The sequence below is a fragment of the Grus americana genome, chromosome 6 (assembly GCF_028858705.1).
Source record: "Grus americana isolate bGruAme1 chromosome 6, bGruAme1.mat, whole genome shotgun sequence".
NCBI classification, from domain to species: domain Eukaryota; kingdom Metazoa; phylum Chordata; class Aves; order Gruiformes; family Gruidae; genus Grus; species Grus americana.
In genome coordinates, this window is record NC_072857.1 from 2,570,077 (window position 1) to 2,586,386 (window position 16,310).

At 44.5% G+C, this 16,310-nt stretch overlaps 1 protein-coding gene across 1 annotated transcript; it reads left to right on the forward strand.

Annotated features, from left to right (window-relative positions):
• Positions 1-1,071: 1,071 nt before the first annotated feature.
• RND3 (Rho family GTPase 3) lies at positions 1,072-15,526 on the forward strand. The gene is made up of 5 exons (XM_054830471.1): positions 1,072-1,417; positions 1,503-1,590; positions 8,711-8,820; positions 10,343-10,477; positions 13,411-15,526. Exons 1-5 carry the CDS (start codon positions 1,268-1,270, stop codon positions 13,660-13,662), a joined length of 735 nt encoding a protein of 244 aa, XP_054686446.1. The 5' UTR covers positions 1,072-1,267; the 3' UTR covers positions 13,663-15,526.
• The last annotated feature ends 784 nt before the right edge of the window (positions 15,527-16,310 follow it).

Sequence of the window (16,310 nt, forward strand, 5' to 3'; positions counted from 1 at the left end):
TGAAGAGATAAGGCTGAGAGCCCACCTTCACGAAGGCCACCCCTGTCTTCAGGTGTGCTAGGGGAAGCTGGCACGCGAGGTCTGAGCGAGGAGGGGAGGCAGGCTCTGCTCCAGCCCTCCTGCCGGCTGGCAGCCCCTTGCCGAGGCCGTCTGCCTGCCATGCGGAGCCATACGGGAGAGGAGAGGGGCACTTGACGGAGAAGAGTGCTACAAACTGCTCACAAACCATCCCTTGTTCGGTGCTGTCGCTTCAGGAAAGATTTACCCCGCGCTGTCACAGAATTGCTGCTTCAGTCAGAGCGGCGTTCAGTCCTCTGGTAAACGTAAGCCATTATCCAGTTTTGCTTGGGTTTGTGTCCAGAAAGCTAAAACAAAAGCAGCATGTTAATGGTGGGGACGTTTTCTGGGATCCCAACACACTTCTCGTGACCATGCTTTGAGTGAAAACCCCCTTTGCCCACAATCCCGACCAGCACCCCGCTGAGCCGGTTCTGCCGTGCGGTGAAGGCCGAGGCCTCAGCCCGCCCTGCGGCCCTGGGGGGGGGCAGCCCCCTGAGGGACCCCGGCACCCCTCGCCCCCTCCAGAGGCCACAAAGCCCCGCATGCCACAGGTTCCCTTTCCTAGCACTGAGATTTACAGACGGCCTGTATAAAATTTAAAAAAAAACCCCACCACAAAAGAACACCTTTTATTCCATGCATCGCGCCTGAGGGCGCCGACCCCACACCAGGCCTCTCCCTGACAGGATGACACAGGTCTGCCGCCGGCACGGGTTCACCTCAGCCCTCAGCGGGTGGGCTCGGTCCCGGTGGAGCCGGGAGGGCCGTGGGAGCGGCCAGGCGGAGGGGCTGCCGGCGGGCAGACGGCGGGCAGACAGCACCGGGGCAGCACCGGGGCAGCACCGGGACCCCCCGCCCGGGGCTGCTGCGCCACGCGACTCCCCTAGGGGGCGCACTGCTCCGGCGGCACGCCGGCAGTGCGCGGCGAAGGGGCGGGGCCCGCACCAGCGGCGGGCGGTGATTGGCGGATGCGAGGATATAAATACAGGCGGGCGGAGGGGGGACAAAGCAGTCTGCGCGGGACCGGCGAGCGGAGCGTGCTTGGCGGAGTGTCCCGCGGCTCTGCCACTTCCACCTGGGTGTTTTTTCTTTTTTTTTTTTTAATTATTTTTATCTTTTTCTGAGGAAACCGAGTGTGGGTTGTGGTTGGGGTGTGGTTTTTTTTTTTTCTTTTGTTGTGGCCGGCCGAGGGACTAATCTGAGATCAATGAAGGAAAGAAGAGCGAGCCAGAAGTTATCGAACAAGGCGGTGATGGATCCCAACCAGAACGTGAAGTGCAAGATCGTGGTGGTGGGGGACAGCCAGTGCGGGAAGACCGCGCTGCTCCACGTCTTCGCCAAGGACTGCTTCCCTGAGGTGGGTCGGGCGGGCCGGGGCCGGGGCGGGCCGGGGCCGGGTCGGCGGTAGCGGGGCGGGCTGACCGTGCGCTGTCTCCCGGCAGAACTACGTCCCCACCGTCTTCGAGAACTACACGGCCAGCTTCGAGATCGACGCGCAGCGCATCGAGCTCAGTCTCTGGGACACCTCGGGTGAGCGCTTCCCCGCGGCGAGGGGTGGTGGGGGGTGTGGGGGGGGGGTGTGGGGGGGGGATCGGTGCGGAGCGGCCGCCCCCGTCGGTGCGGAGAGCCGGGGGAAGCGGGAGATCGGCCCCGCAGCCCCTCTCCGCCGCGTCCTGGCGGGGCTGCCCGTCTCCACATGCGAGACGAGCGGCTACTGATGGGTTCTGGTTTTTTTTAAATAAAAATCTGAGGTATATTTTAGGGATATACTTGACTTTTGGGGAGGGAAAAGGGTGTGGACAAAGGTTCCTTGAAGCGGTTCGCCGGCATTGCAGGGCAGGCAGGGCAGGGGGATGTGTTCTCACCTGCCTGACTGGCAGGAGCTTCTCTGGGGAGCTCCAGGGACGCGTTTGCTCCTCCGCTGCCGGGAAACCCTGCTTTACCTAGTAAAAGAGTGAAGAGGTGTTTATATATGCTAATGGTAAATTACATCAGCTGAGACTTGAGTTCCTTGTGGCCTCCTTAATGCCTGTTTGGGGTTTTTTTAGGAAATAGAGTACTTTTGCCCCTGCTTTTGAGAAGTCTTTAAAGCCTGGAAAGACAAGGGAGGAGGGTGTCTCTGGCCCTCTGAGGGTGCAGGGGGAGCCATCCTTTCTTACACACCATGAGCAGAGCTTGGGGTCCTCATCACTGCTCTGGTTGTGGCCCCGTCAAAAACCCTGGCTCTCATGCCTCAAAGGTTGAGGTTCTTGGTGCTTGGCTATCTTAGATCTCACCTTAGGCCAGGAACCCCTCTAGATCCTTCTGGCGTTGATAATCGGACTAAGCTTACTGCCGGGTGGTGGGGATGCACCCCTGAACTTGCCACCTCTGTGCTGGAGAGAAGTGTGGGCAGCCAGTGGATCAACATTAACGCTGCAGAAGTGATTGGAAAAAAAGCTGGAGGAACTTGACAGAGTATGCAAGGTCTTTCTTCTTTAGGCAGGTGGTGTAGATAGCTTTTTAATGTTGAATTTGGACTCAGCAGTTCCTTCTAAATACGAAAGCAAGCCTTTTACCAGAAAAGAAAATGGTAATCCCTTTTTTTATAAAATAGGAGTTTAGGCGGTGAGTTGGCTTTCTTCTTGCTGTTGAGGAAATGATTCCAAATTCTTGCAACACGATTACTGGGAAAAGGCAGTCTCTGTGCCCACAACCAGTATCAGCGTAACTCTGATTTTTTTGTCTTCATCTTATGCCAAGTAAGACTTCCAGACTTAAGAGTGTCTGGTTCAGGCTTTCATCCTGATTACGAAGCTGGCTGTAACAAACTCTGTGGAGTAAGGGCTTATTAAAAATTAATAGTTCAGTTATTTTGGAAAATTTTATCTTTAGCTATTAAATTACAACACGCTCACAAGTTGTTTGACATGGGAAGGTTTGGAATCTGTATGTCAAAGGCTGGAGACACCCATGTAATGAAACACTCTGTAGCACTTCAAAAGACAAAAGCAGTGGAAGAAACGCCTGCCAGCCTTCGCGTGTGCATGTCATCCTCTCAGGCCTGTCCTGGAACTAATAGAAAATTTGACTTGAGTCAGAAGCTTAAGATCAACAGCTATAGCTAATTTGTCTGCAATCTGAAACTGAAGAGGAAATGTTGGAAGGATCCAATGCTGGGTCTTAGAAAGTATTACTGAACAGCAGGTCCTCTGGTTGTGGGACTCTGCAGAAGAATTTCCTCTCCGTAAACAGCCCTTCTCACCAACCGCAGGAAGAAACACTACCCAAACCCAATGCAAAATCACATCACCAGATAAGGGACATCAGAAGATAAGATAGTGTTTCAGCATTATCTTAAATTCTTGGTAATTTATTTTTTACAAGTCTTTGTCCTAGTCTTCTGCTGAATTAGAATAAATGTCTTAATGACATTTTTAAAGCAGGACTAGATCTAGTTAACTTAAAAATATGACTGATTAACTGCCAAATACTAATGGAAGATAATGTCTGTTGCAACATGGGGGTTCAGTATCTCCTGAGGGAGGGGGGAAGGACGCTATTTAGCTGAGGTTGATTACAATATACTGCAGATACTTTCAAGATGACTTGATCAGTATTTAGTATCTATTTTTAACCTTCTTCAGCTATTTTCTAACTAGGAGCATGCAACAGGCTGCCTTGCAAATTAGTTTCTAACTTGAGTTAAAGTAAATGTGGGGTTTTGCATTGAATCCTTTGGAAGGAAGGTGCTGCCACTTTGAGCATTTTTTTTTTGCTCACTGAGAAAATGAGAAAAGCTGTAGGCATTGGTTAAAATAGTCTTGTGTTAGAGTGAGAACAGGCCCTGCTGTCGTAGTTTTGGTTTACGATCCTTTATATAATAATAATGTGCTTTTTTCCTAGAGGACTTCTAAGTATAAAATGTAGAGAGTCACGCAACTGATGCAACATTGTAGAGCTAGCTTTAAATTTATTGGGAAATTTTTGTTGTATCTTGGATATGCCCATAGAAATATGGGACGAAACACTCTTACAAGTAAGAGTGGAATGGGAAGATTCATTATTCAAATACTTTTCTGGTCCTGTCTAGTTCTGCAAGTCATTATAAGGATTTAAATTAGCCACAGCATTAAGGAAAGCACTTGCCAACTTGAATTTCAATTGGTTTTTGGACTACCAACCCTTCTTTCAAAGCAGGAATGTCTGGTTGCAATCTAACTACGCCGTAAATTATTCCACTCTGTGGTAACGTAGCATGGCAGTCTCGAGCTATTTGGGAGCTGCGTGCTTGGTCTGCCAGGTAGTGTTAGAAGTTTCTTCAGGCTGAAGCTTCATCTTGTAGTCTGATGGACACTGTGAAGAATACCTGTGTATTAAATGTCTTTGCCTACTATAGGCATGGTCTTAATGTGCATTTAACAAGGTTTTGGCTTCTTCCATTAAAAGTGACTACTTTGATATTTCTAGTTCTTGCTAGTACAACAACAGCTGTGGCACAGAAATCACATACTGTTAATTAGGTTTACATACCTGTGTCTCCCTAAAACATACTTTAGTTTCTTGTTTTATTGGTTGAACTGTGGAAACTGTACTGGATACTCCAGTAAAGTAATTCTCAACAGGGCCAGAAATACTTATGCATTGCTAGGGATTAGCATATAATTAAATCCAGAAGGGCCTTAGAGCTTTAAATCAGGTTAGCTTTACTGTGATTTGAATGTGCACAATGTATTCAGTGTCTATATAGAAACATAATATTAATTATAAAGCTTTTTGCTGAAATCTTTCAGAAGCCATCTGAAACATACATAAATTAAAGTTAGTAAGTATTTTCCTGAGTGCTCTGGCAGTAAGCATTGTAAAGGAAATGTCAAATTTCTGTCTTTGCCTTCCACTTTGCTTGCAAGTTGGCTGTATTAGCCTTGCAATTTTTTTCTTTCATGGCAGAGTAACAGGAACTAGTTTTTATGGGCTTTTCTTTTCCCCCTTTAGAGGGGAAATAATTAGAATTGATAACTGGGAATGCTAAGTCACCTACCAAAGTCCTGTTTTCTGTTTGAGATGCTATGCATATTGTGGTAGTCATGTGCTTGGAGGTGACTTGTCCTGTGATATTCAGTATACAAAATCCAAAACAGCCAAGGTGGCTTTGGAAGGAGGAAAGCCATCGACAGTGAGTCAGCTCCTTAGAGTGGCCACTGCACTATTTGATGTGTTTTCTATGCAGCTGATAATTAGTGAGCCCAAGGGTTTGGGAGGGAGAATGCTGCTGTTCAACTGTTGTTCTTTCAGTTGACTGGAGTCCAAAAGGCTACAAAGACTAATGCCTGATGGCTGCTTGGTGGTGTGTAAATACTAAAGTCTTGCCTGTTACTGAGCACCGCTTTCCTTAGGGCCTGGGGACAAGCAGAGGCTGAGCAGCACCATCAGCTCTGTAGGTGGGACATGGGGCTGAACCTCCTGGTTGGAACTGGTGGTGATGGTGGCTGTGGGTCTCGCAGACAGATAGGGCATCATCTCCATGATCTGGCATCTTAGAGTAGCATTAAGCCATCAAAAAATTAAGTATGCTTTAATGTTTAACCATGTAATTCTGTTATTTATTAAGGTAGCAATATTTAAGCCTAAGCTTGGTATCTTCTGTAGACCAAAGCCAACCATATTGCTGGGGAGGGGTTTTATTTCAGTTTAAAAGCTGAATTCATGTTGTAGTTTGCATGAAACGTAACTCTTTAGAAGTAGATAATTCTTAATTTAAGTGAAAATAATTTAAACATTATTTAAGCTGCCAAACAGATTAAAAAAAGGGGAGATTGCAGCTGGAATATACTTCCACCACAAAGTAAAACAAACTACAGCATTATCAGCAGTTCCTTGATAAAACTGAAAAATCATCTCTTGTCCTTGACAAGAATGTTTTATTTTGTAGAAACAGAATCACAAACAGGCTTATTTCTCCCCCCCCCACAAATACCCTAGCTGTAGCTCTACATTCTCCTTCTGTTTTCTAGGGTTGGCATGGCTTCAAATCTACAGACTAACTTGAAAAAGAGTGAGCAGCCTTACTGGGCTGTGCTCAAGTTGTCTGTTCAGACTTGAGCCTCATTCCTGAGATTCCTGGCTTCTGAGGGTTTCTCTGGGCGAAACGATGAAATGCCAGATTGAATAGGCTCGCACAGCGAGGGCCGTAGCCCCTCTTTATTTGCGCAGTAATAAAGGTTCAGTTATTGCTGTTGAATGAGACCAGGAAATTTCCTTTGTTGGTACTGCAGCCCGAGTACTTTAAATGGTTCCCGTTTGTTCTGCCACACACTACCCCAAAGAAAAGGAGGTGTCAAATATTCCTCCTCGCTTGCATCCGAGCAGAAGGGCTGCCTATAAAAGTACACTTATTCTAGCTCAGCATCTTTAATATGAGAGGTTCAGAAGGAAGACCCAAAAAGAAAAAACCCTCAAAACAAACACAGCTACAGCTGACACAGTAGAAAGGAGTCTCTGGGCTGGAGGTGGTGACTGTATGTATACATAAATACATGCTGATGGACATATATGGTATGTTGTATCCCTGAAGACTGGTGAGTGAGAAGATAGGTATGTGTCTAAGGAATTAGTTTCTGGGTGAGGCTTTTTTGAGACTCCTTTCTAGCCAGCCACCATTTGGCCAAGCATTAATGATCTTCAATCTTGCCCTTGCATGCCTGAACTCGCAGGGAGATGTGCTAGCCAGGCAGCGGCTCTCACTAGCCTGCCGGCCAGGCAGCAGTCTGCACTTTGGCCAGTCTAATGCGGCAGAGCGGTGCGAGTGGCTAGTTAACAACGGCATGCTGCTCTGCAGTTCCTCTGTCCGGGGTAAATACCTTTGCCCTGGGGCTCCAGGCGAAATAACTTGGCCTTGGGGCTCCAGGATGGAGGCACTGTAATAGCAGTGCTGGGGAATAATTAGTAATGGAAAATGCTTATTGATAGTAGCTGCAAGCAGAGCTGAGCTCCAATGAGTAGGTAACTACTGGTCAGCTCAGCTCGCTTAGATTTCTTTCTAACATGTCATTTGCAGCTGAAGACAGCTAACTTTTTTGAAGAGCGGTTTTTTTGACAGCTGCCTCTTTGTTAGATTGACATCATTTATGAAGATGAGCATTTGAATAAAATAGTCTTGTTCAACAAATTACCTTCTGCTACCTAGTTTGGTAATGCTTCATTCCCCATGTGTTACTCTTCATTTCAAAAACAACATTCCTGGGATTCTTGACTCTTTCCTTCCAGTATAAGCTGTCCAACTGAAGTCATCTGCGATACGTTCACACCATTTCCCCGCTCTGCTTTGTGCAACAGCATGAGCTGTCTGTCAGTTAAAAACTTGAGGAATTTCTCTAATGCAGTTAATAGTCTGCTCAGCCTTTGAGACATTACAGCCAATTAGTTTTAGATAGTTGGAAAATTGGCGGTATAATTAGCTGATAACCCTAAAACTCTTGAAAGCTGTATTCTCATTGCATATGTTCTGTGCTGTATTTTAGGTTCATGAGAGAAAAATACAGAAATAAGACCATATGACTAAGAAAATGCATTTTAAGTTGCAGGCATGCATTTTAAAGCCCAAGCCGTTATCCTGTTGGACCACTTAACTGTTTAAGTACCCTTCTAAATCAGAAATGCATTCTCCTCAGTAAGTGAAGCTTCAGCAGAGTTAAGGCCAAACGGAATGGTGGCTGAGTGACTGGAACTTCCTAGAAAAAAGGAAGATTTTTTTCCCCAAAACCTGTTCCTGGATTAACCAGATGATAAAAATGAGATTTCTGACTCTGGAGATGTATTTGCAACTCTGCACATCATGATGATTCTTAAAGAAAACCAGCGTATCCCTTAACAGCTCTGGAAGTAAAACATGCACAAAGTGCAATAGTGGACCTATTTATTTATGTTCCATCAGATTAGTAGATTAGCTTTGATCTCATTGATTGAAAAATTTTATGGGCTAAATGTAGACATTTATTGCAAGCATATATTGCTTTATAGATTGGTGAGGCTTTTTGTGGCAGATAACTTGCGTACCTGTCTACAGCACTGGGATTCTTCCTGCTGGAGTACTGCAAGAAAAGCTTCAATTTGAAGCAAGAGTTTCTTCTAAAAATTGCCGATATCCATGACAACCTAAGATGCTTTTTGCACTTGAAACTATTTGTTTTAAATTAAATGTTAGAAGAATCAAAATGATTTATTTAAAAACTTTCTGAATTTTTCCATGAACTGGAAACACATGAACTTTGACAAATTGGCTTTGAAGAAGCCTTTTGGAGGTTAAGGATTTGTTCTCAAATTCAAATCCCCGCAGGTTAATGCTGGGACTTAAATTTGGACTGACCCAATTTCCCTTTCCTTGTTATTGGGGGCATCACAAGCTTTCGGTGGGAGTTGGATCACTGGGGTGCTATCACTCTTAATTATTTGGGAAAGCTGTTGCTTGTGTAGGTGAGAAACAAAAGGAAAGTGGGGATGTGAGCAACTGCAATGAGTGTTTTGGGAATACAGTGCTATTGAAGAAAAGGTGGTAGTAGGATGCTATTGAAAAGCTTCACTGAAAATCTTTCTAAGCTGTCTGAATAAGCTTTGAGTGACTGCAGAATGTGGAAAGTAGAAACTAATAAAAATGTTGTTTGTTTTCCTGCAGGGTCTCCTTATTACGACAATGTCCGCCCGCTCTCCTATCCAGATTCTGATGCTGTCCTGATTTGCTTTGACATCAGTCGGCCAGAAACTCTTGACAGTGTGCTAAAAAAGGCAAGTGTTCGAGAAACATCTGAGTACAGAACTGTTTGAGTAGCTTGTCTTTAAATCTCTGAGGAGTGGTGCTGCCTCCTACATTGGGAACTTCAGTTTGTTGCTTTTAATGGAGAGATGACAGGACTGCACTCTGCACTGTTAGAATTTGAGATAATTTGTTTGAAAGGGGTGAATGTTAATTGAAAACAAAAGCTCCCTAATGGATGCTCAGGGGTGAAGTAAATTCTCATACCTCAGCCGTTACACAGCAGTGAATTGTTCAGGGTGGTGTGAGGTGCAGGGCTGGGTGCAGCAAGAAATTGTCTCTCACATTATATTTGTATAACAGACAGGATTGAGAAACTTTGCCATGTTGCAAAGACGGTTAAAATGTGCCTGCCAAGTGTTTGGACTTTTGCCATGGCTTTACATAATTCCTCAGCCTGGAGTTTTAAGGAGCCAGTGACAAATGCCTCTGGAAGACACCAGAAGACCTAGCAGTGGCATAGAAATGCAATCTTGCACTGGGCTTAGAATTTTTCAGAAGCTTGGTGATCTGAGATTCAGTGCCAGCCTTTTTGCCAAGTTCAAACACTGAATTTTGATAATCAAGCTCTGTTTGCAAGGTCGTCATGGTCATTCCTCTCCTTGGTCACTGGGCATGACTCAACTTTGCAGTGTTGTCTTTGAGGCTTAATGACCTGAAGTTCCTTTTTTTTTCTGTAGCTGGGGCCAGTGATTCTTGTGTCACTGGGAATAAAGTGGCACACAATGCTCTGAATAGTCCACAGAAAATACTTAAGACTATTCTCTCAGCTACTAACTGTGCCAACAAGTATCTAGAACTGTCTCTTTGTTTTCTGTCCTTGATAACCTTGCTTAATTTTGTGAGAGATTTTTCTTAATATGCTTTTAAACCCAAACAATATCCTTAAGTTTCAGGGTTTGTGTCATCTCTCCAGATTATGCTATGAAATTTTTGGCTTTTTTTCTCAAAATAACCCTGTAGAAGGGGAAGAAAACCAAGGAATATATCGCAAGTTCTGTTTGAAGGGCTTATTACTGGTTCACAATAGCTAAACCCTTGACGGATTTGTGTGGTTTTAGGTGTGAGGATGTAGCCATGAGCCAATATTTAGCAATGCTGCCTCTGTATCTCCATCCTGAGGAACCATTAAATGTGGTGACACCCGGTTTCTTTGGTTCCTGTCTGCAAATGGCTATGGCTGGGTGTTTACCCCTTGTGAGGAGCGACAGGTCTGCAAACCTTTACTCATGTAGGTAAACAATCTCGACTCATTCCGTCTTGATTAGTAAGTCGGTGGAATTAATGAGTGTATGAGACTGTAAGATTTCATCCCTGACCAGATCCTGCTGGAACTAATGCCTTTAGAAATTAGCTTGAAGGTAGATACAACTATTATGTAAGAATATTTCCACATAAAATGTCATGACTTATTAAACTTCATCTTGTATCCATTGCTGCTTTGCATTTAAACATTCAACTACTCGAGTATAACAACAACCTAAAATTTTACAGTGGAAAGGTGAAATCCAGGAGTTTTGTCCGAACACTAAGATGCTTTTGGTTGGTTGCAAGTCGGATCTGCGCACAGATGTAAGCACACTAGTGGAACTTTCCAATCAGCGGCAGACGCCTGTGTCCTATGATCAGGTATGTGCCATGTCCTTTGTACTTGGGGGTGGAAGATAAGACTCTCTTCTATCACTGTTGCCATCTTTAAGAACAACTTCTCCCCCCTGTAGACATGAGTGCATCCTAGAAGGCAGATGTGCATCCTCTAGTAGTAGATGGAGGTGAATTTGAAAGCTATTATGAGTAAAGGCAAAGCCTAACTGTAGACTGGATGCAGCAGAAAATCGTGCAGCCCCACAATGTGTGCTTTAAGCATTGTAAGATAGTAGCCTCATTGGTTGCAAAGAGCCTTTTAAGTGAATTGAAGATTAAGTTTTCTGGATCTGCAGAGGCCAGAGTAGTAACTGAGTGGTGACATGTCCTGTGGTAAAATTGTTGTCTTCAGACTTCAGATTTGAATGTTGTTTATTTGACTTTAGCATCAAGTATTGTATATAATCTGTCTCCTTTAAAGTTCTCTTGCCTTAAAACACCTGAGAAAACACCTTGTAGTGCTCTCTGAAGGTGGCAGCAAATCCAGAAAGCATCTTAATTCTTGGCAGCAGTTCTCTGCTGCTGGGGAAGCGAGAAGTTTGGACAATCTATCCTCCTGCCTGGCTCCAAACTTCTCACTTCCCCAGTGAAAACTGGGGTGAAAGGAAAAGGCCGTGGGAGAGCAGGAGATAGAGAACAGGGGAAAACTGGGCTCTAAGGTAAACTTCCCCTTATTACTCATGCATATGTATCATGCAATCATGCATTGCAGCTGAATCACAGTGGTGGTTTGAGATACACCCTGCAGGGTGTAAGAGTGAGAATGGTACCTCCAGAAGTAACTTTAGCTAGCGTATATATCCTCTGCTATCAATTTTTGATGTTTTATCCCACTCTCAGGTTTTCCAAACCAACAGCTCCTAATACGTGATCACTAATACTGCAGCCTCCTACAGCATGTTTAAATTTGACAATGCAAACTGAGTATCTTGATTAAAATATAACATGGAGTGTTGTGCTGCGATGGCTTATGCTGTTTATGGCATTTTTCTACACTTCACTTCGTAAACATCCCTCTATCTCAGACAATTTTATATGAAACTAAATGCCAGTTTTTTACCTTAATGTAAAACAGTACAGAAGTGTCCTTAAGTCTTGCTTGTTGCAGATGATGTCATCTTAGTTACAGACTACCACTGTTGTATGTGTATATATTTATGCTGTTCAACCTCAGAGCTGTAATTTTCCATGCTATTTTTCTTTGAACATTAAACTTAAAAGGAAATCCTGTCTGCCGCTTATTACATACACAAGTTCATATATTACATTTTTTTCAGTATTTCGGTAAAATCACCAAATCCCTTTCCATAGACAGAGACCAAAAACCTGCTGATGGGTGGGTTTGTCCCTTGGAGATGAAGACTCGCGCCTCTCTGGTGTCACAGCTTAGCCTGTACCCCCTAGGATCAGGAGTCAGCCCAACACAAAGGACTAAGCCAGAAACTATTGGCAGCTGAAGAGAAAATAGTACGTGCTACAGGGAAGCCCATAATTCAGCAGACTCCCATAATTTCATCTGTACTCTATGTAAGCAAAAGCTTAAACTGAGCAATGGTTGTATCTCTTGTGGTTGCCAAATTCGTGGGGGCATGAAGCACCCCAGTGCTCTCCTGCGCTAGTCCTAGGGAAGAGTCCTCTGGGGTCGAGAAACACAGCTTATTTTTAAATTTTCTTGCCCTGCTAAGTCAACATAGGATCAAAGAGCTTAGTGGGGTTTTCCCCATTCCCCTTAACCTCATAAGGAAGCGTTGGGAGGATAAAGCCCAGGATGGTGACACTCTTCTTCCAGTATGCTACCTGGTTTCCAGTCAGCTACACCTGAGCAAACATTTCGGAGGCTCTAAGGTGTAGGCTAGGCTTGGTTAGTAGGAGTTGAGGTGTTTAACTGTGGGAAGGGCTTGTCCTAGAATCTAATACTCCTTTATCAGCCACTCCCACTTAAAATTGATAAGATGGCTGCATCACTGCAGTGTAAATAGTGCACACTGAAGTCCTGATAGATTAGTGCCATCAGCCTGGCACTAGAACAAAGAGGAGAGGGGTTGGACTGGCTTGCGCCTGTATCTCAGGCTCATGAAGATGGGAGGAGTGGCACATCAAGGATGTGGTTGGGTCTTGTAACTTACTAAAACGATTCATCCCTCAGAAGTAAAATTCCATTGAAACTACTCCATTTTTTCACACAATGCTGTATTGTCTTCCAGTAGTAAAATCCACAAGGGTATTGTCATCTGCCGGTCACGTGGTGTTTTCCTTGGGCTGCTGGAACAAATATCCCTGCTTTGACTTTTAATGCACTTAAAATCAAAAAAGGGCTCATATAAGCACTAATGTCCTTTTTTCCTTTTTTTTTGCCTGTTCCCTAGCTACAAGTTGATCTAACTATCCCTGACCCAGAACCCCACAGAACGTTTCCCTACGAACTTTGCCCCTCTGTGGAGCTGTAACACGGGCTCCGCTCCAGGTCAGAGACGTGCTGGCTAGCCCTTAAAGCAGTCAAAATACATTTTCTCTTTGGAGATAGCAGCCTTAAATCTGGAAGCTGTTGGGTCCGGACGTTTCCCAGTGAGCACATGATTCACAGATGCAAGTTAAGGTGTAAGGGTGAGATTGCTAAATAGGTCCTCCTGACACTTTTCTGGCTTTCTGCAGTTGTTTGCAGGTCACTGAGCTTATCTTCTCTCTTCCAGTTTCTAATTATCAGCATAGGAGATAATGCTTGGATAGTTGTTTAATGCATCTTGGAACCAAAGCTCTGTTTATTTAGCAAAATTAGCTGCTGGCTGTCGTGCTGGAGCTTTAGCTTTGGTTTTCACAAAACACTGTGTACGAGGAAACAGCGCTGAAAAGTAATTGTATGGTTTGCTTTGGCTCTCTGCGGAAACTTGGTATTGATTGCATGTTCTTTTTTCCCTTAGGGTGCAAATATGGCCAAACAGATTGGAGCAGCTACATATATTGAATGCTCAGCCTTACAGTCAGAAAACAGTGTCAGAGACATTTTTCATGTTGCCACCTTGGCGTGTGTGAATAAAACAAATAAAAATGTTAAACGAAACAAATCACAGAGGGCAACAAAGCGAATTTCACACACGCCTGGCAGGCCAGAACTTTCCACAGTGGCGACAGACTTGCGAAAGGACAAAGCAAAGAGTTGCACGGTGATGTGAAGGACCTTGATTTCCTGGAGAAGGAGGAAGAGAGCGTCCGGGAGGGGTGGAGGCTCAATGAAGTACACAGCCACATGGTATTTAACGAGGGCTTATTGCCAGTGCTTTAACGGAGACTCTTCACCTCTTGTGTGAGACTGTACTTAGGAACTGAGCAGCGAGAAGAAATGGCTCTAAACGAGGTGGCATCGGGAATTGATATGTGGAAGAAAATGCCAAAAAAAAAAAAAAAGGGAAAATGTTTTGAATGTGCTGAGAAAAGAGAGGGTGAATGGGAAAATAACACTGTGGAGAAGAGAGATGTCATTGACAGTGCTTGTTTCTTTTATTAACGCTCTACTCCTGGATGCTACCACTTTGATTTCATTAAAATAATACTTTAATCTTTTTTTTTTAAAGAAGGCGTTATTAATATGCCCTTCTCATTAAGACACTATCCCTGTGACCTTATAGTTGGTTTTCCAAAGGATATGATCTAATTTTCTAGTAGCTCATCATTAAAACGGAGCGTATGTCGAGGCCTGTGCGTCACCTAGAGGAAAACACTGTATGTGAGAAGTCTGGAGTTTTGCCTTCCCAAGACGGCAGCGCAATCTGCGTTTGAGTACGCTGGTAATGAAGACAACCGTTTGAGATTTCCCAGTGTTCTAGGTGCCCTCGCACGCTAGAAATTAAACGGATCGAATTGGGGTGTGGGGGCAAACTGCCTGCCCACTGCAGGACTCTGACTTTCCGTTCCTCTTTGTGATTGTAATTTAGAGTGGAAATGATCTCCAGTTCTGGTGTTCTGTATGGGTATCTCGCTGTAGGTTGAAGTGAAAGGTGCTAAGAGCTATGATGACAAATGATCCTTAGTTTTACAACCATGATAATTCGTTAAGCCTTACTGCCCATCTGGGGAAGCCCCAAGACTCCTCTGCTTCTGCTAGGAGCTGGAGAGCCAGGTGGATCCCAGGATCTCGCCCTCTGTAAATGCTATGGAGAGGTGCTATTCTGTGATGTGGTTCTCTGCAATTAGCTTTGCAAAAAAACCCTGAGAATCTGCAAATGAGCCAGCAGAGCCAGATTATCTTTTGTGATGCTCTTATTTTTGGGGCAAGCCATCTCTTGCTGCAGACTTCGTTTGCTCGTGGTGAGGAAATGGGGTCTGAAGAACTGTGACGCCTTAAGGGGTCCCCAGTGGAAACGGGATGCTGCCCTTAGTCTTTAAGACTAATATATACGTATCCAGACAACAATCATGAAACATCAGAGAACCAGTTAAGTCTAATTCCTTTTTGCTTACTGAATACTATTGTTACATTAAATAAATTGCCCTTTAAAATGGTTTGCAACTGTTTACTGACCGACTGAACTCCTAGCTTCTCTCAAAAGAAGGATACTGTAAGCTCTAACCAGCGTGGCTGTCGCTTGTTGAGGACAAGCATTTTGTTCCCAAGGGTAATGCTTCATTTTTGAAGTGTTAAAGCTGTGTTCCTGTTGACTTGTGCAAAGGTAAAGGGTCACCATAATTAAAACTGTTCTGTGTGTTCCCGGCACTTTGTTTCATCTGATATAAGAAGAAAAAAACCCCCACAACACCGATTCCAATTATTTCCCACAAAAAGACATTTTTACCACAGTAATAAGCTTTTGACTGATGCAACAGTGCGCTTAGGGCAGTATTACAAAATAGCTGGTAAGTGCTTTCTGTATTTAAATATTGTGGAAAAAATAAGTTATAACTGTTATAAAACAGGACATTCATTACTTTTTTAATTGTTGAAGTCACTTTGTATGTTTCGTTAATGTTTCTGCAGTATTTATTAAAATTACCTTTTTTTTCTTTGAATTAAAAAAAAAAGTAATTGACTTGTAGTGGAAATAACCTTTGTGTGTTAGTTCATTAATACCGGTGTGTTTTGGACATAATTGTGCTGAGCTACAGGCCAGGCATAGCTGGGAGTTGGGATGTGATTTGAATAGAAATCAGTCTTACCCTTCCCAACAGCGTTTTGGGTTCTTTGGCATTTTATTTAAGTACGTGGTATGGGTTTCTTACCTGAGTTCTGCTTCCCAAAAGGTGACAGAGGCCGAGGAGACCGGAGCAGGCGAACGAATGAAGTTTGGTTCATTTTGCCTCTGAAGCTTTGAGAGCTGCTTTTTAAAAGGTTTCGTATATTCCAGGTTGTTCCTAGGAACTGTTCTTTGGCTTTCTCCCTTAAACTTGTCCTCAAACAAGTCAAGGGAGTTTCTGTCTCACTTCTGGGTCTACATCTCCAAAGTCATGCAGAAGCCCCAGCAGCTGCTTATCTCACTAATGCTTGTGACCATCCTGTGCTGACCTGATCATCCTTTTTCTATTTCTGATGACAACCAAGCCAGGTTCTGTCCCCTGGCTGTGTAGATGCTGTAATTACGGGGGTGGATGACTTGCTGTGCTAGAAGGTGGCTCAGATTGGTGGGAGGGTGCTGGGCTGGGTCCGTGGCGTCGCTCCCCGCTGCAGAGCCCTTCCAGCAGCTCGTGAGTTCCTGGGGACCCCCGTTCCCCTGCGTCCGTGAAACGCCAGCCCTGCAGCAGCTCCTCTTGGAGCTGGAGGCGGCCTCTGGCAGGGTGCAGCGGGGGTGTAGGAACTCCTCTGGTGAGGCTGGCCGCTGCGGTGGGGTGT

Coding starts and splice junctions, on each gene's coding strand:
- RND3 (XM_054830471.1), top strand. CDS start 1,268: ATGAAGGAAAGAAGAGCGAGCCAGAAGTTATCGAACAAGGCGGTGATG. Junction 1,591..8,710: donor CAGTCTCTGGGACACCTCGG/GTGAGCGCTTCC, acceptor GTTTTCCTGCAG/GGTCTCCTTATTACGACAAT. Junction 8,821..10,342: donor TTGACAGTGTGCTAAAAAAG/GCAAGTGTTCGA, acceptor AAAATTTTACAG/TGGAAAGGTGAAATCCAGGA.